Source organism: Penicillium digitatum, chromosome 4 (assembly GCF_016767815.1).
Source record: "Penicillium digitatum chromosome 4, complete sequence".
Lineage (NCBI taxonomy): Eukaryota > Fungi > Ascomycota > Eurotiomycetes > Eurotiales > Aspergillaceae > Penicillium > Penicillium digitatum.
The window spans coordinates 2492891-2519575 of record NC_089387.1 but is presented as its reverse complement, the minus strand read 5'-3'; the positions used below and the strand labels follow the sequence as shown (position 1 = coordinate 2519575).

Sequence of the window (26685 nt, the reverse complement as noted above, 5' to 3'; positions counted from 1 at the left end):
TCGACCAGCTTATCAAAAGAATGGTATGTCAACCAGGGTACTTAACTGGCGTTACTACAGTGGTTAAGTTCTTTACAATTTAGCAGCTAACATTGAGTACTTTAATCTAGCCAGGTACCACTAGTATATCATTTACCCAAGACCGTCTCTCCGATGCTATTCTGAGATTCATTTCGACTGCACATCTACCCTTTCGAGTGATCGAACACCCCCAATTCCACCGCATGTTAGAGGTTGCTCAACAATCATCCACTAAACTTACAATTCCATCAGCACGAACCATTCGACGTCATCTCGATATAACAATCCAGAATAACCAGAAGGGGATTCTACAGAGGCTTCCAGAGGGGTGTCGGCTATCAATAGCCTTGGATTGCTGGACTTCTCCTTTCCAGCAGGCCTTTATGGCTATCACTGGTTACTTTATCGATCATAACTGGGATTATTGTGAGATTCTTCTAGGCTTTGAGCCTCTTCATGGCTCCCATACTGGTGAAAATCTCAGTAAAACCGTGACCCAGATCCTAACAGAGCATGGTATCTCGGATCGTGTCCTATCAGTGACTACAGACAACGCAACCAACAACAATACTTTGATGCAGAGTGTCCAGGACCACCTTCAGTCTCAGCATTCATCAGATCTCTCAATCTTCCGCGTCCCATGCATCGCGCATGTGATCCAGCTGAGTCTGAATGAGCTTCTTGGGAAGCTTAAGGCAGTGCCAAGCAATAAGGAGATCGAGTTAGAGTGGTCCGAGGAAAAAACCCACTCTTTCCAGAATAAGCGCAATACCTCCGGCAGTATCCAGATCACATATACATTGAAAAAGGTATATCTTCTACCCCTAGATCCTTATAATGGCTAGACTAATAAAAGTATGGAAGATCCGAGGACTAGCAGTCTTTATTAATGCAAGCCCACAACGTCGGGAGGCATTTATAGCCCTTCAGCCGGAGCCTGCATTGATTCCAATCCAAGATGTTCGGACACGATGGAATTCAACATTTCTGATGCTCAACCGTGCCAAGAAGCTCCAGCCATTCTATGATCAGTATTGTACTGATCATCAATATCTTTATTTCAAGCTCGATCAAGAAGAGTGGCGTCAAGTCGAGTATCTTCTTCTTCTGACAAAGCCCTTCTTTGATTTCACAATGATGCTATCAAAGACAAAGGATATTACCGCACACAATATCTACAGTATCTACAATAAGCTTTTCTCTCATCTCGATGCAGCCGAGGCGAAGCTTAAGAATAAAGGTGTGATCTGGAAGAAACGGATGTTATGGGCACTCCAAACAGCAAAGAAAAAGCTCTCCAAGTACTACACTGCCACCGAATACGAGCCTTATGGTGACATCTACGCTCTAGCAACAATCTTCTCTCCATCAAAGAAGCTCCGGTACTTTTCCTCGACTGATTGGCAGGGCGATATTGATTATGCGAATCGTTATCAAGAGGTCCTGAGCCGAGAGTTCGATCGATATAGGAAGATGCTTACGCATGATACTAATGACCCAGCGGTACTGGAGACTTCTGGAGTAGCCATCGATGAGAATGATGACTGTGATCTTGATGCTGCTTGTGCATCCCAGAACCAGCCATTGGAAGAGCTTACAAAACCAGATGACGACGAGATTGCACGATATCTTGCTCGTGGAATTGAGCGACAGAAACCTCGACTTTTCTGGAAGGAATATGAGAAGAGCTTCCCGACCCTAGCTAGGATAGCAAGGGACATTCTATCTATCCCTGCTAGTGGTGCTGGTGTTGAACGACTATTCAATTGTGCTCGTGATATCTGTCATTACCGTCGTGGTCAATTGAGGCCGAGTACAATCCGTGGCCTGATGCTGCATCAGTTTGCTACCAACTTTGATCTTCGGCAAGAGGAGCTGGAGATTATCAAAGAGCATCTATCTCAAAGTGAAGCTGCTTTGCTAGATCAAACTCGGAGTTCATTACCACAGCTTGAGGTCTTAGAGCCTATCAGTGATAACGAGGAGGAGGATCAAGAGACTGGACTCGAAGCTACCCAGCACACTGAGAGCGGTGATAATGACTCGGATGATGATAGGGCTGAGCGATGTAGACGGGCAAAAGGAAAACAACCTCAAAAACGACCATGCGAGGCTGTTGAAGAGGATGATGAGCTTCCAGAGATGCTGGTCGATGGGAGTATTCCAAGTCGTTCAGGGCGGATTCGAAAACAGCCAAGGTTACCAGATGGCTTCCAGTTAGATCTGTAAATAGCAAATAGGTCCTAGAAGATTCAAATTCATAAAACCCCCCAAAAAAGCATAGACTGAATTTCTGACCGTGGTCAAAGACTAGATTTGCGACCGTGGTCAGAGATTCCAATTGTATACTACTATAAGTAGAGCAGTGCTTAACCGTCTACCCATAATTTCTGACCTCGGTCAGAATTTCCAATTGTATACTACTATAAGTAGAGCAGTGCTTGACCTTCCACCCATAATTTCTGACCGAGGTCAGAAATTATACTTACCTGGTGATATTCAACAACCTCGAGTACCAAGTATTACACGAAAAATACATAGGAATGTATAATAATAATGCATACCCCTTGAGGTCACGAGTCTAGGCATGTTTGTATTGTTTGATATCCATTGGATATCCGCAGATATCCAATGGATATGAGGTCCATATCCAAATCCTCAAGGCTGCGGATATGGATTGCGGATATCCGCGGATATTGCGGATCGTGCCGCAGTCTACATATGGGTCTGACATTCCACAGTGTTCTATGGATATGATCAACCGCTATTCCCAATAAAGGGTAAATATCAGCATCTAATCTTGAGGGTCCTCACAAACCTAAGTCTTATTCCCAATATAATCAAAATTAATGAGGTAAGTTAATATATATATACATATATATTTGGTCGGCATATACCTTGTGATACCATTATACAATAAGTTGTCAATTTTAGTACTACTTTCAAGGGTCTGCTGTCAAATTGTTCCCGCAGTCAGGAAATTGGGGGCCGTAACTACCGGGAGGTCTCGGTAGCCAATTCCATAATAAGGAATTCAGTCACGTGCATTACGCAATACTCAAGTAGACCCCAAACCAAAACACAATCCATAAAGTTTGGTAAAGTTGGAACCGTAACTCCGGTTTCAAATACCAATCAAGACCTTAAACAGTCACTTTTATTGATGTCCGTTAAATAAATATTTGCACTAGTGCCTTGGCAGTGTGGCCCAAGAAAATAAAAGCTATCTGTAGGGAGGAAGCTGATTTCGCTACCGACTGTATCACTGTCACTCCGCCGATGTACAGATCAGATCAGAAAGTTCAGAAGATACCACCGGTCACCGCTGTATCATGTAGCTGATGCGCTCAAGCACATTGACGTGGAAACCCTGGAAACGATTAACCCCTTCACGCTAGCCCCGTGGGCCGAACGCGTGCAGACCGATATTGACGTACAGCACGAAGCCTGTTATGGAATTAAGCTGGTTGTGGTAAAGATGATCTTATTACTATAGAGTTGTTGCGTAGGATAAGTACGCTGCTTAATAATACGTATGTCATCATCCATCCCTCACAACTGCCCCCGTTGAAAGCGTGCTGCCGCCCTCGGTAGCATCGGATGTGTGTCTAAAAGTCCATTGCAAGCTGGTCGTGCGGGGAAAGGGGCGTCTGTGGTGGCGGCCGGACCAAGGTAGCAATTGCCCCCACTTCCGCCTCAATTGTCTCATCCTTCATAGTTTCAAAGCATCGGTCGACAAGCATGAGGCCCTCAGCAAAAGCAATGGCATCACGAACGGCGTTAAGGGAAGTTCCGAGCCCTTCCCGCATCGCGCGTACCACGCGCGGGTCCCCTTCAACGAAGCGGGCGCGGAAATCGATCAGTCCAGCGTGGTCAAGGGAAGTAATCCGCGTAAGATTTGTACTAGTACCAACGTATTGCCATAGTGCCTCGACAGCTAGCAGCAGAGATATGACTGGGCCGACGAGGTCGGGGGCGCCATCGATTTGGCTAATTAATTCGAAAACGGAGGTCCGTATTTTGTAGTGGTCCAGAGCGGGGTTTTGCGATAGCAACCCGTCCCCAAGAAGGGATGTGTGCATCAGACGTAATATTCTCCTCTCTCTCCTTTTCGCGGCGGGCGCGTCGTCGTTGACGAGCAGTAGGGTTGCCGAATGAGTCGAGGATCTCGTAAATGTCTTCCCATGGGATAAGCTTGAGCTTGGCTGCGTGCTGTGCTGGGGGGTCTTGGTTTGGGAATGGTCTTCCGTAGGTGAAAGCCTGACCGTCGAAGCTTGGCTCCGGAACAGTTTGCCAGGTATGGTCGTATGGTCTGTTATCGGGGAAGGCAGTACAGGGGAAGTCGTTAGCTGTGTCACAGATACGTTCGCGGAAGCCGTCGAGGTCCTGCAGACGGGCGTATGCTAGGTCTTTCTTTGCCTTAGTCTGGTAGATTAAGGCGTACGCCGTCGGATTGTTGTTCATGATAGATCGGCACGCCACCTTATTTTGGCCGCGGCTGATAGTGGCAACATGGACTAGGTCAACCGGCCCGTTTGTACAGTCGGGCTTTGGGTAGGTAGTGGTAGGTGTGAGATCCTCTGTCACGGAGTAACATGGTTGGTCATGGTCGTCCTCGTTGTCCTCGTTGTCCTGAAAAGGAGGGGCCTGCCAGTACGCTTGAGGATCCTCCTCAGGGTACTCCGCATAGCTGTTGTATTCCTCATCTACGTAATACGCGTCAGTGTGGGGGTCATAGAAGTGCTGGCCGTCGTAAAACGCTGGCAAGCTCTCGTCGGGAGGAGCAACTTCTTGTGGCTCCGCTTGGTATGCTGCGGCTGGCCGAGCGCGTGGCTGCCGCGCTACGTAGCCTGTGTTGGAGTAACCGGCTTGATTCCACGGCTTGTCAGAGAGCACGAGCTGGCCGGCTTGGTTGGTCTGGCCCTGAGGCTGCTGCTGACGCGGCTGGTAGGCTCCTTGTGGTTGTTGCTGCTGAGGCGGTACGTAAGACGTACGCTGAGCCTGGGTTTGAGGAACATTTGACGGTGGCTGGTAAGCGTTCCTAGGGAACCGCTGCTGTGATTGACGTTGTACGTTAGGAATCGAATTCCACATAAGCTGGCGATTGTCAGTTTGTGTGTCCCGTGACCGGAAGGGTAGCTGGTATGCTTGTTCTCCACGACCGTAGGCGTAACCTGCATTACGAGGATTATACTGGGGCTGGTGTTGCTGACCTTGATAACGAACTGATTGGGGCTGCGTCTGACGCTGCATCGGTCGAGCGCGTTGCGACATCTCATACCACTGTCCATAACGCAAATCTAAGTCTGCCATGAACTGCGAGATCGTGGTAGCTGGGCTGGGTTCCCGTATGTCACGCTGAAGTGCTGGTTCAAGACGCGTCCACACTAGGCGGAGCACTGTTGTAGTACCTGTTATCTCGGCTGCTTGGGCGTCTCGTAACATGTTTTGGGCCCATTCTGTAACACTGCGCCCTGCGCGTACGTCCCGCCAGGAGTAGACTGATGACGGTGCCATCACTTTGACGATCGCCTCTGTGGCGCGCGGCTTGAACCGTCTTTCAAGGGTGGCGAATCAGCCCAACTCCAGAGAGCGGACACTTAAATCCTGCCTCTCTTCGTCTGACAGCTCCGCGCTGTACCATCGAGCTGCTGCCTCCCGCAGGCACGATGGTAGGTTCGCTCGGACCACTTCCTCAGATTTCAACGGGATCAATGCCTTTAGCAGGTTGATGAAGGCATAAACATTCGTGTAGTACATGGTTCCCCGAAGAGTGCGTACATGTACGTCTGACGTAGGGTCAGGTGTGAAGTAACCTACGTCGTCCGTCTTCCAGTGCGCGGTGCTATGTGGTGCATCCTGTCCGTCTCGACCCGGTGGCCCGCGGATATCGTCACGACGCGCCGTGATGACTTCGTCAACTATTGCTCGAACGTTGTCGACCTCGCGTGTACGAGCTCGAGTAAGCGCGTCATCAAGGATTTCATGCAGTTCAGCCCTCGACAGGGTGATATTGGACGAAGGTCCCTGCGGGACGTCCTGCTGTGTGCCCTGCATTGGGGCTAGTGGGGTAGTGAGCTGAGGGAGGCGTAAGTTGTATGCGAAGCGTAGGTGATCTTGTAGGTGATCTGAACCCTTCTACCGCTGGTAACCCAGGGGCTTAGCGACCGGAAAATTCGGTAACCGTATGGTATGCCTAACCAGAGGACCTCTGGCTTAATCAGGACATGCTACCAATGTGTTATGGAATTAAGCTGGTTGTGGTAAAGATGATCTTATTACTATAGAGTTGTTGCGTAGGATAAGTACGCTGCTTAATAATACGTATGTCATCATCCATCCCTCACACCAATAAAGGAGGGGCGTCAGCGTTCAGCCGCTCGTACTTTGTCACGTTGGGGCGCACCGGAAGCTCCTTTGGTCGTGGTATTCGCCTCTCCTTAACATGGTTCCCCGCTCGGTTCTGCTTTGCTGGCCAAGTTAAGGTCAAAAAGACTTTTTTTCAATATCCAGATGATAATTAAAAGATTACAGAGAACACTCTTAAGTATCTGTGTCTCATCGTCGCTCATGCAGCAACTCTTTCCCCACACCCGCAGCTTATACGGGGACGGAAGATCGTCAAGGATGGGCCAGAGTGGGTGGGCTGAAAGACACAGATGGCAGGGTTTGTCATTACCTCCCCCAAAGCACAGCTGGGGGCTACATTGAGTGACGTCAACAGCGAAACAGGTCAAGGATTTGGCCAACCCGTGTTTCTTACAGGTCTGCAAAGTGAACCAATCGAATGTCATCTTATGCATCTAAGCATGCAGGACACTTGAGTCACAAATTAACTTTCTCGTCAGCCAAAGTTACCGCTGGCCAGGATAAGGGTGCATTGGCCGTGCGCCGCTTATTATCCGGCAATGGGTGTGATTTGCTTCATGAAGATGGAAAAAGCGTTGATATACTCACTGTTGGGCTCACTCAATTGTGGGCACAACTATTGGATAAAGAAGACTTCGTAGGCGCTAAAGACCTGTAATTGTCTATAAATTACGGCATGCGCTCGCATTCATACGTGTACCTGCACACTAGTTCTGGGCTTGGACCATTCCAACCAGAGCCACAAGATGTTAATCGTATGTACACGCGGCGGGAGGTAGAAAGAGCATTTAATTTCTTAGAAATCCGGACGGAACACACATAACCACTCATTATGCAGTTCAAGCACGGATTACTGGATGTGATGAATGACGCAAACTCGGTTTGAAAAGCGCTCGTGCTTCAAGAATGATTTCTGTCAGACTAGGATATGGCCCCTAGGCCTTAAACAGGAACCTTGGTTTTTGTTGTGGTCTAGTGGTAAAATGGCTGTATTTTCCCCCCACAATTTCCAATAACAAATTAGCCCCGGATTGGGACAAAGGTTTACTTCCAGTAGTGCCCTCTCTTAACTCTTCCGATATTCCTTAGAGATATTCTCGGTGATGTGCTGGCGCTTCTCGGCGGATACTTTTGCGGCCTCGGTGAGCCGGGTTTCCTCGGCGGCATTGGGAATTTTAAACGATTCTGGACCGTAGGATTTGCCGCGGCGTTCCCCAGAAGCCTTGCCCTGCTCCTGGAGGGGGCCTGCGTTCGATGCTGAAATACCAAGCTGGAAGCTGGTCTCCTCATTTGACGCCATGCTGGGGGAGCTTGGTAGGTATCTGTGTAAAATTAGCATGCAAGATGGCCGAAAGGGGGAGGCATACACACCTTTCTATCAAGACCAAGGTAATGTGCTGGGTCTGGAAGTAGATGTGCTCGCTTTAGAGACGAATACCTGAGAAAATTTGAGATGGATAAAAGCTTTGGTCTGCGATTTTCCCTGAGAAAATAGACTGCTTTTATAATGACCAGTCTGCCGTTCCTCCGGGATCACTGCATGGGCGTACTCTAAGCGCCTTTGCTCTTCCAGCCAGATTCGGGTCTATAATTAGAGCTTGAATCTGAGAAGTCGTTAGCGCCGGGGCGCCGGGGCATAAAAGAATGCTCATCACCAATCAAATACTGACTGTGAGAGATCCGCTAAATGCTCGAGAGAGCAAGAGTGGCATCGAAAACAGTGATCGAGCCGAAGAAATCAAGTTAATTAGTGCCTTAACATCAAAGTTTTGAGCAGGCGATGGTACGACGCTAGGATTTACAGGCGGCATCTTGAAATTTCAAGGGGGAGGTTGATTTTCTGAATTTTTACTATATCTTTTCACGGAAGAATATGTACAGCAGCACCACCAATGCCTGACCATCCATATTCACAGCTATTTTCTGCCGTGATTCTGGCGAACCAATAAGCTCCATGGCCACGATCCATAAACCGACAGGATGTACTAGCCTATTTTGGACAGCGGGGGTGGCAGCGAGCAACAGACTACTGCTGTGCCACTGTAGGCAGGGCCACCAGCGTTTAATTATAGATCCTTATTAGTGGTTGCGTAGAAGAAGTGGGGCCGTCTCAACACGTAAAAGCCAAAGTCGGTGTGCTCAACCCCCTTTTAAGAGCGCCGCGACTTCCTCTTCAGTCATCAAGCATCTGGTGTATTCGCGTTCTTGTCCATTCCGCCGACAGTTTCAGAGATGCAGGCTCGCATGTGCTTCGACGATGTCGCGTGGGAACGGAGTGAGGCCATTCAAGACGCCTGGGTACACGAATTATTCAATAAAGAGACTTTGATGGCTATAGGTCAATTTGTCCTGAAATATCGAAGAGGGGTGCCTATTGAGCTGTGTGATCCAAAAGCTGGGGCGTTCAATGTGTCGTTCAGAATGAAGTTTCAGGACGGCGGTTCTGCAATCATTCGATTTCCCAAACCCGGTGCTACGATGTTTCCCGATGAGAAGGTGCGCAATGAAGTCGATATAATCAGGTATATTCAACAGCACACGACGATTCCCGTACCATTTGTCCTGCACTGGGGCACTAAAGAGGAGAATCCTCTCGGCCTTGGTCCATTTATCATCATGGAATACATTGACCATGTAATGGACCTGAGCGACGTCCTTAATACCCCTGGATTTACGATTAAGGATCGTCCAATTCTCGACCCACACGTTGATGACGCCAAGCTTGAAATACTATACGGGCAGTTTGCGGATATTTTGCTTCAGTTGTCCACGCTACGGCTGCCTAGGATAGGATCATTGGTCCAGACTGACGATTTCACTTGGGAGGTGGCGCAAAGACCCTTATCCTATAATGCGAACGAACTCGTCCGTCTAGGGACTTTACCACGCTCGAAGTTGCCAAGGGTGAACGAAACTTTTCCATCAGCGTTATCCTACTTCAATACACTGGCAGATCTCCACCTCGACCATCTCACACACCAACAAAACGATGCCATCGATTCCGCAGACGACTGTCGACGAAGGTATATTGCAAGATTATTGTTCCGCAAGCTCGCTAACGACGGTCGCTTCACGACTTCTTCCACGAATCTCGGACCATTTAACATCTGGTGTGACGATCTTCGGCCCTCTAACGTCTTGATCAACGAACATCTTCGAATTGTAGGGGTTGTGGACTGGGAATTCACTTATGCTGCACCAGTGGAGTTCTCTCACGCCCCACCGTGGTGGCTGCTTCTTGAGCAGCCAGAGTATTGGTCGGATGGGATGGAAGCGTGGACGAAGGTGTATGAATCACGCCTGCAGACGTTCTTGAAGGTGCTACGCGAACAGGAGGACATGGCCATAGACCGCGGTAGACTGAAGGATGACCAAAGGCTTTCCACTCCAATGCAGCAAAGCTGGGAGAGCGGTGATTTTTGGGTCACTTATGCGGCGAGGAAAAACTTCGCCTTCGATGCTGTATTCTGGAAAAAGCTTGATGGCCGATTCTTCGGACCCGGAACGAGCACCGACGACGACCGTTGGAAAGAACGGATAGACCTTCTTACCGAAGACGAAAGAGCAAACATGGCAAAGGTAGTCGAGAAGAAACTGGAAGAAACGAAAACAAGGGTTTTAGCCTGGGAGCCCGATGAGGTGGACCTGAAGATCTCGGGCTAGTATTTGAGATAAGAGTACAAGGAAGAGCACAGTTTCCGGGAGGCTGCCTTCTCTCATCTTTTGAACTCACGTTCGCTACGGCACTTGTCACGAAGATGTATTCTCAGAGAAATTTTCTGTTTCCTCGGCCGTTTTTTCGTTTAGGCTGTGCAAGTATATCGGCGCATGAAGTCGGATCACGTCTATCGTAGGAAAGACCACGGTTTCAGTGCACACCTGGATGTTCTCATGAATTCTATATCCATTCTCCTAACAAACTTATGTTAGAGTGAAAGGAGAGTGAAAGGGTTGATTTATGCTCGTCGGCATGGTTAGGTGGCCTCGAGTCGGCCTGTCGCGATGGCGAATCGTATTGAGGCCCGTACTGTCTCTAAGTTTGGCATCCACTTTTGATAGTCGGAAGGGGACTTCCCTTCCTGGTAAAAGGACAGATTTCCTCGGTGAGTGTCGGTACATTGTAGCATCTCCGTCCAGTGCGCAGTCCACTTTCGACATCGAAAGAGGAAGTGCTCCACAGTTTCCTTAGCTTGTCCGCACGCACACTGATCTGTATCGGCCACGTTGATTCGATAGAGGTATCCATTTAGTCTCTCCATGCCAGTTCGAAGTTGGGCTAGCACAGTCTCTTCTTTCCACGATAAGCGGCCATACAGCAGTCGCGTGTGTTTTCCTAGAAGTGCGGCATCTACTCGTTTGGCGTGCTTTCCGACGTCCGCCGGTAAGATATTCTAGGGGACTGCTTGAGACCGTGCGAGATTCAGTGTGGTCAATTTCGTCCTCGGGGCGTGTTCTTATAGGAGGGCATCTTCGTGTGTCGAGGCTCTTGCCTGTTCCAGATATAATATTGCATTGGTATACTAAGATCTAGTCTGTTCTTTTAAGTCAAGACAACGGAGAGATGGGCAAATCCCCCCCCCCCCCCCCCCCATGCTTTCCCGGCTCCTTATCCAGCTCACTAGTACTCTCATTCCAAGATATTCGCAGATCCTCTTGCCTTCAAGATCTTAGCCTTTGGGGTTCCAGCAGAGCCAAAATCCTTCCCCCACACTCATATACCCGTTTGCTACTTAAGCCCACCCTCCAGGCCAAGTTGCAACTCTGCTAAGTCCCCTTAGGGTCACGGCATAACAACCTTCCTGCTTCTTATGAACAGACATGCGCATCCGTCCTCTCGGGCTATACTGACAATGTTGTAAGGATCTCTAGTTGGCAGCCGATGGCGACGCGCCAACCTTCTTCCTAGCCATCGTTGCCATAGTATACCTCAGTCCACAAGTTGGCGTGATTTCTTGCTTCCTGATACCTAGTATCCTCTCGTTCTATAGGCTGACCATGTCTTGCAGATGGTCCCTTTATACACCCAAGCCTGCAACGTATAATCTTTCCATCCACTAACCAAAGTATCCTCCGATTCGAGGTAGGGAGCCCGCAGCCGATAGCGATACACCTTAGCCCTAATCCCACAAATCCAATTCTACCCCACAGGTGTCCTGCTCGACTTCGATCCGCGCCTCTGAGAGGCTCTGTGAACTCCCCTTGGGGTGACGGCATGAGGGGCTGTGACCGTTATCGTCGGATGGTTTTTAAATCGTTCCTGTGTGTCAAAGGGGCCCCGAGGTCGCTAGAATTGCGGTGGAGGCAGGCCGCAACATCGTGGACTCGTTTCCTCTGGTCGTCATTGCGTCTCTCATTGGCTCTGGAGTAACAGAGACTCCAGGTTCGTAGCCCACGCCTCGTACAGGCCGAGAAATCCGATTTCGTGGGCCGACTTGGAATACAGTGCGTCTCGAAATCGGTGCACTCTCCTACACTCTTCGAGGAATTCTCTAGACCCACCGCCAAGATACACTAGCTCTGATTAGGAAATCTATTCAGAATATCAATGTTCCTGTACAGTATCATTATCAATACTATCACTGACTGTGTATCACTAAAATACGATCGCTGTCTCGAATTGTATTGACGCGGTGCCACATACAGTACTGCCATTCTACAATATCACATGAAATAACTAATCTATAACTGGTGATTCGCACGTGATTCATGTGACGCCTACTATAACAAGTTAGTATGTATCGGAAGTCGCGCTAGAGTAGACAAATCCCAAGATCATAGGACCACATCACACATCAGCTAGAGCCTTTCACAAATGACAAAGGCTCTTTTACCGCGTTGCTTTCTTCTCCTGCAGCTGGTGTGGAGCTGCTGATATAGGCGACAGACTACATATTGCCGCCTGCAGGGTCGTCTCAAAAGAATAAAATTAGAAGACAAAGCCTAACGACTCGCATGCTACGGAGTAAATTGACGAGGCACTAGGGCTCTCTGCAATCGATTTTTGGCACCTATCCCCTCCATCTGCCGTATGCTTTCCATTTTGTATCGACTGTCTTTCTCTAGATCTTAAGCATCAGAATACCCTAAGCCATGCCAGGCCGCAATACCTGTGTGACAGAACTTTCTTGTGCGGATAGTCCCCTCTCAACTACCGGCAGTGTTATCGGTATCCTCACACTTGCATACGCACTCTTCCTTACGATTATGTTTCAAATGAATGCAATAGCTGGAGTGGATACGGAAATCGACGAGTTTATCGACCGTTTGAGAGGGGAGTATGAATCTTTGAAACGGGCCGTGAAGTTGCTCGATGAATTTGGAGACAGAATTCCCCAAACCACAAGACGCAACGTGGGATTTATAGCACAAGAAGCTACGAACATTGTCCTGAACGATGCATCACCGCCACTATTAGCAGAAGGGGCAGACTTTGAATGGATGCCATGTTCATTGAGACGGCTTTTCAGAAGAAGTGATTTCCTCCGAAGAAATAAAACCGTTTTCAACGATCACCAGAAGGTAATAGAAAAACGAATGCAGGTTGAGGGAATGTGCAGTCAGGCTTTATAATTAGGTTGGTCATTTTTTAGTTTCGAAAAATGGTTATCTTTGGTCCTGGCTGAACCCTCCGTATATTTAGTCTTATCGGTTATGAGATCGAGAAGCAGAGTACGAAGATTGGTCAACTGCATGACATAGTACAAGCTCAGAACTCAATGCTTTAGTAGATGGTGGATGCTTCTCGAGGTACTGTCTTTGATGTCCCTGGCGAGGAAGAAGAAAGCATTCTACCCTACGTCTCCAACGAAGAAATTAATTGAGTGTCAAACTGGATATGAAGGTGGAACCGTCGGAGCATGACGACCGGCATACCGGAGGATTTATTAATCCTACATATTTTGTAATTAAAGTTATATAATCATGTCTCCATAACTAGTTCACGCCATCTACTATTACTTACCCCAATAACTACTAATATAGTGGATAATTGATCATGATAAAGGGATACCCTATTATTAGGTATGCTGGATGTCTCATATTTATAAAATTTTATTGATATGACTGAGAAAAAAAAATTTTGTGGTGAATTTTAAAATTCTTAGGGCGTGTAGTTAATTATATATATGCATAAAAACCACGTCACTATTTTCTATTTTCGGGTCTTACTTAGATTCTGATGCAAATACAATGATAGTATGTATGCAGGTAAAACAGTATTCAATTGGATGGACGGGGAGAGAGAGAAGGTGAGAGTGGAAGGAAGACTATCTAGTTGGTCTATCCTACATGTGATGCCTGAGGCATCCAACATTATTTCTTTTTAAGGGGATGTTGAAGATAGCCACGGAGAGCCAATAAGCATCAGGAGCCAATGTACTCTTGAAAAGACTAGATATAATATAGCTGAGTAATAATGCAGTCCTGGTGCATAATTGGACCTAATCTACGCACTGAAGTATCGAGGGTTACGTTGTACTGTTTTGTCGACTGTGGATTCATGTCGGCGACAATGTCCCAACAAGTCGGGGTTATGTCTACAACCACAAGTTCAAAGTTGGCAGATGCTACGGGGAAGTTATTAGAAGATAGTAAGTTTCTGTGCTATTTTTGAAAAGCATCCAGGCTGGAGAACGGAAAGAGAAAAGGGAAGACCCACGAGAAAATATTCAGTTAGTCACATGTGGTCCATGTGAACGTACTTTCTGCTATTTATCCCTTCGTCTGAATCTATCTCTCGGACTTCCTCGTAGACCATCATGAAATTTTCCCCATATATAGAAATAGTCTCCAAAACCCTATCGACTGGGGGTAGTGTTGACTGTTGCCATTATTCCTACAGGTGAGAATCAATGTCGATCACCTGTCCTTCCCCCAGGGATAGTTAGCGTCGGAAAAGTCGCGGATCTTGCACAAAAGATGATCCCGCACGTTTTTGCGGGGATAAGGGACTATGCGTCTAAGGCAAGTGGTTAGTTTTACTCTTCACAATTCACACGAAAAAACGTTAAATCACATCTCATTATGGCTTTTCACGACGCGATAGATCTCATGAGGAAAATCCCGCTCGATCGCGCCCGAATGACCAAATTTTTCGATGTCGATCACAATATGAAACCTCGTGCCTGCTTGACCATTCGAAGGTTGGAAGTGCCAAAAATGCTTCTCTTGGAGGGCCTCCTCTGCAGGTCGTTCATTGAAGATCATGAAGGCCTCCACACATGCAACAATCTCTAAGTATTTTATGTCTGGGAAGTCCCTTTCCAGAAGTCGCAATATCACTCTCTTAGAACACATTGGGAAATTTATTTCGCAAGCGGACGTAAAGATATGGAAATGGAAAGAAAAGCTGCTATGGTTGAAATTCCCACTCCCATTTATAAAACCCACAAAGCTCACCTGACCTGACTGCTGACTTTCATCGACCCCTTGCATCGATCATCGTTTTAAAACCAGGTGATTCGACCGCTAGACAAATTGGGTTGGCATTTTCGGGACTAAAATAGCGACACCCTCTATTAAATTAAGCGCAACAGTGTATTAACAACAGTAATGTAGTCATATCTTTGGACTTAACTTGATCTAGTAGATGATATAATTTTAGGTATCGTCGCCGATGGAAATTTCTATTTAAATCGTTGCAAGGGTGGAGTCTTAGAACGTGCTCGTGGCCGTCCTAGCCAGCTGCACAGGCGTTGAAATAATCTATTTCTTGGCCATTGTAACAACTTGGACAATTGTGACGGTTTACGGAAATTTGGTTCTGGACGTAGAGGATAATGTCACGGGGGAGGCGACTAATGCATGTAGGTGGCTAAGACTGGCTGTCCACGACAAACGATTTTACATTTTTGGCATCCACTACAATGCTTTCCTTACTACGTGGAAAATACCAAAACCCCATGTGAGATCGCCATTTAAACTTTCTTCAATTACGATCTTGGGGCGGCTCACGCATAGAATCAATCTGTCTGATCTATGGTCTTTGTTTGTAGTTAAGGACTAAGTTCTGCTAGGTGCTACATTCCACTATAAGATCTTCTGTACCATGAACACAACGCATGTAAGTCTGTTGTGAGTCGGTTGTGGGACATATATTCGGGAAATCGAAGCAAGTACACATCTTCGACGAGGGCAGAAACTAGCACATGAGTTACATCATGCCACCAACTTCAGTGTCCGGATTCACGCAGCAGCAAAGGGACAATGAACTCATAGCTAACTATCACTATAACTCTTTCCACAATTATGCACGGAATATTGATGGAAATTCCCTCGTTCACGTTCACACTATTCTCCGAATTCCGAAAATTCGGAGCTGCTGGGGGTGATGCCTTGGCACACCGGGCATTTACCGGAGCACCCTTTGTCCGCATCAGGGTAGATTCGAGGAAGATCCCGAACTTTGCCGCTTTGGGGCTCGCAATAGGCTTTGTCGGGGCGCTGCTCAGATGCGCCGCAGCGCATGACCGCAGCATAGAAGGTGCAGCCACAGCCACCCGGACCATCATATGTCTTAAACCGTAACCAACACATCTGGTCAACGAGTTAGAATGAATCGGACTAAAGAAATGACTGAGAATTGAATAAATACCTTGAAGCAAAGTCTCGGTTCCTAATAGATTGGTGGACGTTGGGAAGACCTTTAAAGGATCTTGTTGTGCAGGCAGATGGGTTTGGAAATTTGAATACAACCTTCGAATGGAGAAAGGGCTATATATACCAGTATCTCAGATTTCGCTGCGCGCACGGTTGCTGTTTATCGCCGAGAAGTAGTGGGATGTTTGGATATCGCAAGAGTCTGTGACTTAGGCTGCAGCAACTCCTGGTCGTTTGTAGCCAATTAAAGCAGTACGCGGCAGAGCAAAAGGACGTATCCCAGGAGCTTTGATATTATCTCTACACCCGAGAAAAAGAAAAGATAGGCGGCTATCATTAGCCAGCTAACCAAATAAAATATACGTTGAGGAATGGAAATGCTACCGTCTGTGAATTGAGATCTATCCCAGGAGCATTCGTATCATCCAGTATATCGCAACTGGTGGTTCTGATTGGTCAACTAACCCTTTGCTAGTGACTACTCCATATGATTATAGACATACTCCTCCATCTATCCCTCCATCACTTCGCTCCATCACTTCGATCCATCAATCACTTCACTCCATCACTTCGCTCTATCACTTCCCCCCATCGCTTTTTGTTATATGATATTCTCAAACGTGTCACAAAAGCGGGTGGGGCAGATAAATGGCTCTAATATCACGTAGAATGCGATTTCTCGTAGTTTTGCCATCATAATACCAGAGTTTCTATTACTATAGTGATTCGCTCTATTTGGTGCCTAGGTGGGACGTACCTGGCATGATGTGATATAGCGTTCGCCCCTTTCCTATTGAAAAAAAACGACATATCCCTTCTATAATATTATGTACACCAAGGCCTATCTTATAGGGTTAGCCTAAGTTACAACCCGACGCTCTAGCCCCTTTGCATGTGGCATACCAACTCCGCATATTTTGGGATGAATAAGCAGCCTGATGCCTTGAGCTGACGAGGCTAAAGTCAGGTTATAAGTAGCAAGTCCTGCAGAGTGAAGCGGCTATCTCAAACAATATCGAGTTAGAAAGTATTGCAGAAAAGAGTAATTTAGAACTTGTGGGATACCCTCAGAAAAGGTACGCCGGGCGATACTGTAGTCAGCTATGCAAAGGTCCACGGACAGCAAATTTTTATTTTCTCAATCCCTCTTAAGGCTCCTGCCGGTCCCGAGAGTATCCACTTGGCCTAGCCATTTATTCCACCTGGGATATAAGGACCCACTAAATTTGATGTTTGGCTACGCGCAAACTTATCTAAATTGGCATTTGCTATGGGCTAGTACACGCGCTTGGGGCCAGGCGTTGATTCCTAGGAACACAGCCCGGCTGGAAAGCTCTTTATCATGGTATGAATATCAGTCATGAGGCATGCCGGGTAGAAATTTCATCACAGACATCGGTTTCGCGCACATGAGGTTGTCCATCAAAAGTTGGTTGAAAAGTATCGTATCCAGCGGCACAACACCGATATGCCTTCAATAAAATCGATAATGATATTCTGCACGTCATGGCCGTCGACGAGGATTTTGCCATTCTTATGGTTGTAGTATCGGAAGAGGAGATGGAGAACCGTGGATTTGCCACCACCAGACTCTCCAACCAGGGCTGGCGTGGACCCAGGTTAACAACTAAACAAAAGGCCATCCAATAAGCTAACATCCTGAAACTCGATCACTCCGTGACAAGTGGCCAGGGGGTAGCACAAGGGCTACTTTGCATTGCGTATGCACGCCAATTAGGGTCGGCGATTCAATGCACGCGGGGTATTCTATGTAATTCAAACATCAATCGCCAGCCCCCACAATCAGATTCACATGACCATTTTCCCTCGTGTAGTAGAACAGAAATAACGAGGCCATGGAATATGAGCGATTGTGAATTACCCTGGGTCCACCATCTAGGGCGCCAATCATTGACAGCCTTCTATACTATAAAGGATGCGGGCCAGCGTGGAAGTGACCTTCTAGGCTGGATGGACTTGTAACCTCCCCACTCGTTATCCGACGAATAACTATTATGCTAGCTCCGCATAATGGGCCTGAATAAAGCACAACCTAATCCGTATGCACAGCTTTCACCATTCTTCCTATCTCTAATAAACGGAGACTGGGGCGTTTCCATTGCTGATGTACGCACAGTATGGTGGGGGTACCTTCAGGTTCATCCTGATTGTGTAATCAATGATTTATATCAAGACGAAGTTATCATAAACGGGAAAGGTAGATAATGGTTGAATATAAAATCTCAGGGAGACTCTAATGTTATCTTAGTCATTGGGAAATAACAATTCAGGCCTTGGAAGCTATTGATCCACAATTCAATCTAGTCTTCCGCACGACCCAGTACTGGGTCTGGGGCCCCAAACTGGGTTACAAACTAAACAAACATGCTAAGGATTCTAAATGTATAACTTATGCATTTATTCGCGGTAATTTTGAGTATTTGCTTTACTTGATTATATCTAATTTTATTTGTAAAAAGGGTAAAAGAGATGCGTATAATTGAGGATTCTTTGTCAAGCAAGCTAATGGTATTCAAATAAATCATCTTCCCTGCTTTTACGTTTTCTCCCTGATGCTCGTGTCTGTGTACAGGTTGGTGGTAATGATGGCGAGCAAGGACGACCATATTCACTTGTAGGTAAGGGCCTCTCCTCCGGTATATCCTCTGGTCTATCCTCAATTACAACCTCAATTGCATCCCCTGGTTTATCTTCCAGTTCATCCTCCTGCTCCTCTGTATCACTAATTGGATCAACCTCAATCTCACTGAGCTTCTCTTCCCTCTCCTCTTTTGCCGCCTCAAGCTCATCCTGGGAGAAAAATTTCTCAAGAAGTGTTGCTTCCTGCTCCTCCATATCAAATTTCGTTGTACAAAGAAACATCATTAATGCCTCGACAGTCTCACTCTTCATTCTACCACGACGATAGTGACAAATATCTCGAGCGGTATTAAAGAGGCGTTCAACTCCTGCGCCAGTTGCTGGAAATGAGAGTGTATCTCGCGCAAGGGCAGCAATGGCCGGAAAGCGAGCCTGGTGCTCTTTCCAGAAAGTAAGCGGCCTAACAGAAACAGTATCTATATATATATTAGTATTATTATCACACATACTCTTTGTATTTACTTACCGCTGTCAAGATATTGACTGATTTCATCAGTAATGGCTCGTGGTTGTATATCCCTTCCATCAAGCATCTCCTCTAGCCTTGAGCTTGGATGGGCTATCGTTAGAGAGCTTTGTAGATCACTGCTTATTCTAACTTGTGCTTGATATGGAACAAGGGCTTGTTCAAAAGCAAGTCGATAGGTATCTCGCCATTTCTGATCCCAATCACTGGAGAGGAAGAATTTGAATTTGTTCACCGGTGCAAGCATTGTACTGATTGCATAGATATTCCCTCGAAGATCATCAGCTTGGGAGTAATACTCATCAAGCTTAGACCGACCAGCTTCAAGGGCCTCTAGCATCTGTTTTTTCCATGGGACACGCTTTCGGCGTAGCTGTGCCTGTGATCGCTCAAGATGATCAAACAGTTTGTTGTAGATCTTAAACACATAGTGGGCAGTGACATCTCGAGTCTTTGATAGCTGTGTTGTATAATCAAAGAAGGGCTCGGTGATACAAAGAAGATAGTCGATCTGACGCCACTCTTGCTCGCTGAGTAGCATCTCCTCACAATCATACTCTGTACAGAATAAAGAGAAGATAGCACGTAGCCTCTTTGCCCGGCGAAGCATGAGGAACGTAGAATTCCATCGTGTCTTTACATCTTGGATTGGAACGATCTTGATATTAGTTGTCTGAAGATTGTAAAAGGTCTCTCTGCGCTGGGGACTTGCATTGACGTAAATCGCAAGATAACGGACTTTGTTCAGTGTGGAGGAGATCTGACTTTGCTTCGCATTTTCTTGGGCTAGCCTTGACTGCTTCTCTGTCCACCTTGTCTCGGCTGATTCATTTAATGGAACTGCCTTGATCCGAGCAAGAAGCTGATTGAGGCTGAGCTGGATAACGTGGGCAAGACATGGTATTCGGGTGATAATAGTATCATCTGACAAAGCCTGTTGGAGAGCAGTAGCTAATGTCTTGTTGTTTGATGCATTATCTGTTGTCAACCCGAATACTTTATCTTCAATGTTGTGCTCCACTAGGGTTTCTATAAGAACACTACGCAGGTAAGAGCCGGTATGTGTACCATGAAGCGGCTTAAACCCAAGTAGTACCTCACGATATACCCAATCACTGTCAATGAAATAGCCAGTAATAGCCATAAATGCCTGCGAGAATGGAGATGTCCAGCAGTCAAGCGCAATGGATATCTTTGAGCCAGAAGGCAGCGTACGAAGGATACGCTGCTGCCGGTCTTTGACTAGACTGCCCAATCGGCGACGGATGGTATCGGCAGATGGGATCACTGGAGGGGATGGGGCGGAACGAGCTTTATTGATGATGCGTTTGAATGATGGATGCTCGATCAGATGGAATGGGAGCCGGTTGAGAGTAAGAAATTGGAGGAGATCCTCCTCCCAATCTTCTTGTAAGAAGGGTATGCTTGCTGAAACTTCTCCCTAGAATAATAATAAATTAGTATAGTTACTTGATTTTATGATAGAAAATATACCTCTCGTTGTAGGAAGTTTGTAATCTCCGCTTTCTTCCCCTTTTCCGACCGTAAACAACCAGCCGTTTTCCGATGTTTCTGGATGGTTGATGTGCCATGATACTGCGCTTTGCCTGTGCTGTTCGGGCTTAGTGTATAAGGATGCTCTAGGATCTTCCCACAGCGCTTGCACATAACCTTTGGTGCGCCATCAATACCCTGAGCTACCTGATGGTAGCTATTCCAGATCTCTGTATGGCGGTTCGAATCCCATTTAAGCTTGCTTTTCCTCCCGTAGTCAGTCTCTAACCACCAGTCCACAAAATCGTTATGTGACATTGTATCGTATAGAATAAACCCTTTCCTACGGTCGGGTCCAACGCGTTTCAATAAAGGGGGGATTGGGAGGGGATCATCTGGTCTTCGGAAGTTTGAGTCGATTGTGTGTTGACTTGCGGATGGTGTGACTTGTCCAGTTGAAATATATGAGAGATCGTCAAGATCACCACCATAGAGCGACGATGCAAAGTCGGAAAGTTGGCTTTGAGACATAACATGAGAATGACATATAATATATACAAATGGATGTAAGGGGAGAAATTCTTTAACGTACAAAGGTAGAAATGCACTAAAGTTGTAGAAGTGTCTAGGAATATTGATATATCAAATATAGTAAATCATCCTACTCTTGTTGATTGGTCTATTATACTAAAATTATATGGGTCTAAAGAAATACCCCTGAGATAACCCAGTCAAGACCCAGTCAAGACCCAGTCATAACCCATTTAACCCAGTAAGAACCCAGTAAGAACCCAGTAAACCCAGTAAAACCCCAGTCAAACCCCAATTCCCACCCCAGTTCCATTAATCCTTCTCAAAATATTTCTTCCTACCCTCCCTTCAAGTCGCATATACCAAGTAGATTAAGAGGTAGTAAGTAGTTTTGAATATAAAAGTTTACTAGATATCTATCCATAGTTATATAAGCTCTAGAATTAAACAGAAGAAGAGAAATAAATGAATTCAAAAATTATTTTACTCTGTAGATGAAAATATATATTATGTTGATGTGTGTTGAATATATATCTGCAACTTGGGGTATACTTTGTATTTTAAATGGAATGCAATCCTACGCCTGAGAAAACCAGCAGCCAACACATACCACCTTTCCTTATGAAATAAAGCATTTGAAGAAGTAATTAATCTTGAACCAGATATATTACTTTGGAGAACGAGGTTATTTCTTAAAATTTCCTTTGCCTTGTTGGTAGAGAGTGTAGCATTTCGATGTAGAAACCATAACAGGGGAAAATGACAGTATGTTATTTAAATATTTATGCCATAATTTATGCAGAAACTGGGTCGAACTGGGGCTATACTGGGTTTTCTGGGGCCCCAGTCACTGGGTCTGGGTTGGGTCTGGGTTATGAGGTTTCGACCCAGACCCAGACTGGGTTGGGTTCTGGGTCGAGACCTTCGACCCAAACTGGGTCGTGCGGAAGTCTAAGCGTCACTATAGCCTTCTTTTGGATACAAAAGAGTGTGGGCGAAGGCTGCGCGTAACAAATAGCCTAAGTAAGATATAAGAGAATAAAAGAAGATCTTACCATGTCACGGTGTGAACCGTAATGCTTAGTAAAAGGAAGATCACGGCACGTGATCTCCGACCTGTTTATCTTGAACTTCAGTTCTAGATCCTGTTGTAGCTCTTCGAGCTACGTCTTGTATTTTAGCCTGCCCCTGCCTGTACCTGCCTGTCAATGTGAATCTGATCTGTTACGACCTGTCCCTGCCAGTCATCTCCTATCATACCGTCCTGCCAGCCCGCACCCTGACATACCAGATTGTTAGGATTCTCTTTTGTTTGATCTGTTTGCACGATGGATTCTATCGGTTTCTACATAAAATTACGGTACTATAACAATGACTCATTATGGTTACCAGTGAATACAATACAGCCCTACATGGATTAACAGGGGAAGAGCTAAAATTAGATTAGCGTGTCTCTACTTAGGGTCCGGGACATAAAAAGTAAGAGTTTAGAGTTAAAACTGATTTCGAATTCTACTGTAGCCACTCCGCGAGATGATATTACGTATCTGACCACGCGCTCTGCGTAAATTTCCTAACATAGATTCAACCCGTGGAAGAATGGATACTCTTCCACAACCTCTTCGGTTCCCGGGCTGAGCTTGCTGAGCCGGATTTCTATCCAGTGCACGCGTTCAAAAAGAAAGAATGCCGACACGTAGAGTAAAATATCATCGGCGTAGGTGTCTGGGGATAACGGATCTGGCCCAGTCCAGCTAAAGGCGCGCTCGCTCTCATGGTTAGGGTATGAAATGCAGTCGATAACGCGAGGCCTCTCGGCCTTATTCTTTACATACTGTGGTATGCTAATAGGTTGGATTGAACTGAGAGTGCTGCAATTGGCTGCGAGACAAGGTGGTAGTGTCGGTATATTCGGCGATTCTCTCCAGATTGACCCAAGGTCTAGATCAAAATCGAAGTCTGAAGGGTTTTGTCAGCGCCAACACTAGTCATCGAAGATGTTTCAACCAACCAAGTTGATCAAGTTGCCCCATTCTTTCTGTGCAGCACGAGAGATTGCACGACAAAAGGCGGTTTGCGAAAAAAAGGTAGGCTTGGAGAGTGAGAAAAGCTCTGTGGTTTCATTAGGGATTTATATGTATAGGCCAGAATGACTGGCAGCAAGTCCTTAGCGCAGAGCTATAGTACTGGGGGGGGGGCAGGGTGTTTGTACATAAACACAGAAAAAAACCAAACAAAACCCAGATATTTGGCCATATTCAACAAAAGTCATCGTGTGCCAGTGATTGGTTGTTCTTGATTCACGCAGATGCAGACGGTGAATCATTTGTGTTCTTCCGTTGAAAGGTACATTCATTGGTAGTAGGCTGCCTATGGAACGCCCCACCCATATTCCACCCCGTTGAACTATCCTTTCCGACCCGTTCATTGCCTGCCTTTCCTGTTCAACGCAAGAACCACGAGGCCTGTTTATATCACTCTGCCTACCAATACAATGCCAGCCATAGCCAGGTCAAGCGTGCCAGTCTCATTTCGCTCGAGCAAAAACTCACTGCACCTCATTAATATGACAATAGCGTCTATCACTATTCTGCAATGTTCCGATAATACCCTGATGTATAGAGTCGAAGGCCTGACGACGATCCCACAGCAGCAGCTCCTGGTTATTACAGCATTCTTGGAGCTTCTCATTCTCTCCCACCAGCCATTGGTTGGAGTCTTGTAGGAAACGACGTTCCTCTTCCAAGCGTATTTTGCCGGCGGACTTGATCATGTAACACTCCCACAGGCACAAATAGAGGTCCAGGAGGTCAACAGCGAAGGATGCTAAAGCGGGTTTCTTTTGCAGGATTTGGGTTAAATCACTGGTTAGGGAACAGGCCGCACCCATCGAGGTTGTCTGTTATTTGGTTAGAACCGATCAAATACGGACCAAGTGAAATCTAACCTTTATCTCGCCCAGTGGCATTTGTTTCGAAGAGTTTGTCACTTGTTTGGTGCTGCCTGGCGTCCCAACTGGCTTCTCAAATGTTCGGCATGAGCGGCATCAAGACGCAGTGACCACAGTGTAGCCATGGTGTCCTCACCGGTATTGTAGTGTGTGGAATAAGACGATAAATTGGGGATAACCGTTGTCAAACTCAAAATAATAAAACGTTCAACCACGCAACCATTGGCCTAAACAGGCCAACCTAACAGGGCCCACGGTTCATGTGGGGCAACAGGTAATCGTGCATACACAGCCAAGGTCGCGGTCGAAACGGTTACAGTTGACAAGGAGCGCTGTTCAACTGTAAAACATAAACGATATTTGACTTCCACTTGAGCAAATGGCAAAATCCTACAAAATGGGCTGCAGTAGTATGGTCCCGCGAGACCTGGGGTCCGGGACGTTCAGTTTTGGAAAAATCTTCGGGCATTAGGCCGTTTGCTTTCAGAAAAAAGGATAGACCGCCCTCGCGTCTGTTGAGAGCAATACTCGTACTGTATGTCAGCCTCGAAGGCGCACTGAGATTACACAATATTTTAACGGGGAACCAAGGCACCCCGGTGGTAGACTACCTATCCTTGGCAAAGGCGGGTCGGTTGGTGGCAAACAGCTCACGTCTCTTAGCGCAAGATGCATTCGTTATCGCCAAATAAGAGCGAGCGATAAGAATACTCCCGCCCGCTGGTGCCAGTAATCAACCCCTGCATCACGGACATTACATATAATCAAGGGTGTTCTACTCTACTGATCAGGGATATTCTGTGTTCAAAGCCGTGGTTGTGTCAAAGGTATATACATTAAGTAGACCCATAAGTAAATATCAACTATTCTGCTTACATCAACGACCGACCAGTCCACCCTAGCCTCCAAGTAGGCGAGTGTCGTCCTACTTCGGAGTCTGTCCCATCTCCCTGACGGATGAATCGAATCTAAGCTGCATTTTCAAGCACCGTACAGTACGTCCCGAAACAGGTGCAACCACTACACTCTTCGATTGATTTTCCTGCTCTTATGCCAAGACACACTAGTCTATATTTGGAGCTCTTCCGGTATTCACGTGTGTATTCTTTCGTACGTATGTTACATAGTGACCTGAAACATGTATTATCTTGTAATTTTAATACTATTAACACCTCCATGCCGCCCCTCCTCCGAATCAGCTTTCCTCGGGACGCGCACTTAACAATCTAACTATCACGAGTGGTCCAACCAAAGATGGCTCCAAATCTAGCCCCTTCTAAGCATGAGCTTATCTATGACATGATCCACAGTGGCGAACTATCTATAACTAAGATGGCACAGGCCGCTGGTTGCAACAAGAGCACCATCTCGAGAATCTCTTCTAATATAAGAATGTTTGGCAGCGTCAAGGCACCTCCAAATAAGGGCGGACGACCCCGTAGTATCACTTCAGTCATGCTCGAGGCCTTGTGCGACCATCTGATTGAAAAGCCTGCCTTGTATTTGGACGAGATGGTGATTTTTTTGTGGGACGAATTCGCTCTTCAAGCAACGAAATCGAGCGTCAGTCGCGCCCTTAAGTCCAAAGGCTGGTCAAAAAAGACTGCCCGGGTCAAGGCACGAGAACGCAACCTTGACCTTCGGGACGAATACCATCATTTTATCTCAGACTTCAAGTCTTACCACCTTGTCTATGTCGATGAATCTGGGTGTGATAAAAGGATAGGCTTCCAGCGAACGGGTTGGTCCCCCCTTGGTACTGCACCTGTTCAAGTGTCGAAATTTCATCGTGATCAGCGTTATCAGATTCTGCCTGCGTATGCGCAAGACGGCATTGTTTTGTCTCGAGTATTCCAGGGTTCAACTGACGCATCCATCTTTGGGGATTTTATCGAGCAGCTCCTCCAGCACTGTGGGAAATGGCCCGAGCCGAAGTCTGTGCTAGTGACGGACAACGCATCCTTTCATCACTCGGACAGAATTAAACAGATTTGCTCAGAAGCTGGCGTAAAGCTAGTGTATTTGCCTCCATATTCTCCTGATTTGAATCCTATTGAGGAGTATTTTGCTGAGCTGAAGGCCTTTATCCGGCGTAATTGGCAATCCTACGAAGAAAATCCAGCGCAAGAATTCGACAACTTCCTTGAATGGTGTGTTGACGTTGTTGGTGCGAGGGAGAAGAGCGCGGAGGGGCATTTTCGGCACTCTGGCCTAGCTGTAGAGGTACAGCCTACTGTGGCAGCAGAGTTCGGGACTAACCTCACCGGCTAACTAGAGCGAATTCATTTATGGGCATGATTGCGAATCATGTTGTATTATGAGCTTCTGCAACATTCAGAGATACAAAATGCATATATTCTTCGACATGTCAATGTCATCGTACCAATCTCTAATGCACTGATAGGGTATCTAACCACCCGCCAAGTCGTAAGCCTGTAAGATATCCCAAATGTGTCGATCCATCTTCTCTGACATCTAGCTCCTCCATATCACGAAGGACCCGCTCAATATATTCGCCAGCGCCGCTAAGTTTCATAATAAGTGCGATGGCGCGGTGGACATCAAAAAGCCGGGGGGATGGCGGATCAACCGTGCG

General features: G+C 46.5%; 10 protein-coding genes across 10 annotated transcripts; 2 read left to right on the top strand and 8 right to left on the bottom strand.

The window, feature by feature from the left end:
• Positions 1 to 20: 20 nt before the first annotated feature.
• On the top strand, positions 21 to 2250 carry Pdw03_0836 (uncharacterized protein; the record flags this gene model as incomplete). The annotated part of the gene is made up of 7 exons (XM_066099731.1): positions 21 to 23; positions 111 to 233; positions 532 to 537; positions 603 to 830; positions 886 to 900; positions 1429 to 1657; positions 1946 to 2250. 7 exons carry the CDS (start codon positions 21 to 23, stop codon positions 2248 to 2250), a joined length of 909 nt encoding a protein of 302 aa, XP_065957458.1.
• A 1379-nt stretch (positions 2251 to 3629) lies between these two features.
• On the bottom strand, positions 3630 to 6361 carry Pdw03_0835 (reverse transcriptase; the record flags this gene model as incomplete). The annotated part of the gene is made up of 7 exons (XM_066099730.1): positions 3630 to 4011; positions 4109 to 5118; positions 5235 to 5256; positions 5303 to 5578; positions 5648 to 6099; positions 6156 to 6232; positions 6304 to 6361. 7 exons carry the CDS (start codon positions 6359 to 6361, stop codon positions 3630 to 3632), a joined length of 2277 nt encoding a protein of 758 aa, XP_065957457.1.
• A 1095-nt stretch (positions 6362 to 7456) lies between these two features.
• On the bottom strand, positions 7457 to 8201 carry Pdw03_0834 (phosphotransferase family protein; the record flags this gene model as incomplete). The annotated part of the gene is made up of 4 exons (XM_014675199.2): positions 7457 to 7712; positions 7762 to 7793; positions 7941 to 7994; positions 8061 to 8201. 4 exons carry the CDS (start codon positions 8199 to 8201, stop codon positions 7457 to 7459), a joined length of 483 nt encoding a protein of 160 aa, XP_014530685.2.
• A 421-nt stretch (positions 8202 to 8622) lies between these two features.
• On the top strand, positions 8623 to 10053 carry Pdw03_0833 (Aminoglycoside phosphotransferase; the record flags this gene model as incomplete). The annotated part of the gene is made up of 1 exon (XM_014675198.1): positions 8623 to 10053. The coding sequence occupies one exon, from the start codon at positions 8623 to 8625 to the stop codon at positions 10051 to 10053; it is 1431 nt and encodes a 476-aa protein (XP_014530684.1).
• Positions 10054 to 14224: 4171 nt separating this feature from the next.
• Positions 14225 to 14685, bottom strand: Pdw03_0832 (uncharacterized protein; the record flags this gene model as incomplete). The annotated part of the gene is made up of 3 exons (XM_066099729.1): positions 14225 to 14251; positions 14320 to 14347; positions 14405 to 14685. The coding sequence occupies 3 exons, from the start codon at positions 14683 to 14685 to the stop codon at positions 14225 to 14227; spliced, it is 336 nt and encodes a 111-aa protein (XP_065957456.1).
• Positions 14686 to 15560: 875 nt separating this feature from the next.
• Positions 15561 to 16901, bottom strand: Pdw03_0831 (uncharacterized protein; the record flags this gene model as incomplete). The annotated part of the gene is made up of 4 exons (XM_066099728.1): positions 15561 to 15924; positions 15983 to 16031; positions 16821 to 16828; positions 16891 to 16901. 4 exons carry the CDS (start codon positions 16899 to 16901, stop codon positions 15561 to 15563), a joined length of 432 nt encoding a protein of 143 aa, XP_065957455.1.
• A 1609-nt stretch (positions 16902 to 18510) lies between these two features.
• Positions 18511 to 19181, bottom strand: Pdw03_0830 (HAT dimerization; the record flags this gene model as incomplete). Its single annotated transcript, XM_066099727.1, has 3 exons — positions 18511 to 18798; positions 19054 to 19064; positions 19115 to 19181. The coding sequence occupies 3 exons, from the start codon at positions 19179 to 19181 to the stop codon at positions 18511 to 18513; spliced, it is 366 nt and encodes a 121-aa protein (XP_065957454.1).
• A 569-nt stretch (positions 19182 to 19750) lies between these two features.
• Pdw03_0829 (Zinc finger, BED-type predicted) lies at positions 19751 to 20926 on the bottom strand (the record flags this gene model as incomplete). The annotated part of the gene is made up of 4 exons (XM_066099726.1): positions 19751 to 19756; positions 19854 to 20065; positions 20330 to 20555; positions 20609 to 20926. The coding sequence occupies 4 exons, from the start codon at positions 20924 to 20926 to the stop codon at positions 19751 to 19753; spliced, it is 762 nt and encodes a 253-aa protein (XP_065957453.1).
• Positions 20927 to 22712: 1786 nt separating this feature from the next.
• Pdw03_0828 (Cyclin-like F-box) lies at positions 22713 to 23172 on the bottom strand (the record flags this gene model as incomplete). Its single annotated transcript, XM_066099725.1, has 2 exons — positions 22713 to 23098; positions 23151 to 23172. The coding sequence occupies 2 exons, from the start codon at positions 23170 to 23172 to the stop codon at positions 22713 to 22715; spliced, it is 408 nt and encodes a 135-aa protein (XP_065957452.1).
• A 515-nt stretch (positions 23173 to 23687) lies between these two features.
• On the bottom strand, positions 23688 to 24107 carry Pdw03_0827 (Ankyrin repeat-containing domain; the record flags this gene model as incomplete). Its single annotated transcript, XM_014675196.2, has 2 exons — positions 23688 to 24038; positions 24087 to 24107. The coding sequence occupies 2 exons, from the start codon at positions 24105 to 24107 to the stop codon at positions 23688 to 23690; spliced, it is 372 nt and encodes a 123-aa protein (XP_014530682.2).
• Between the last annotated feature and the right edge of the window lie 2578 nt (positions 24108 to 26685).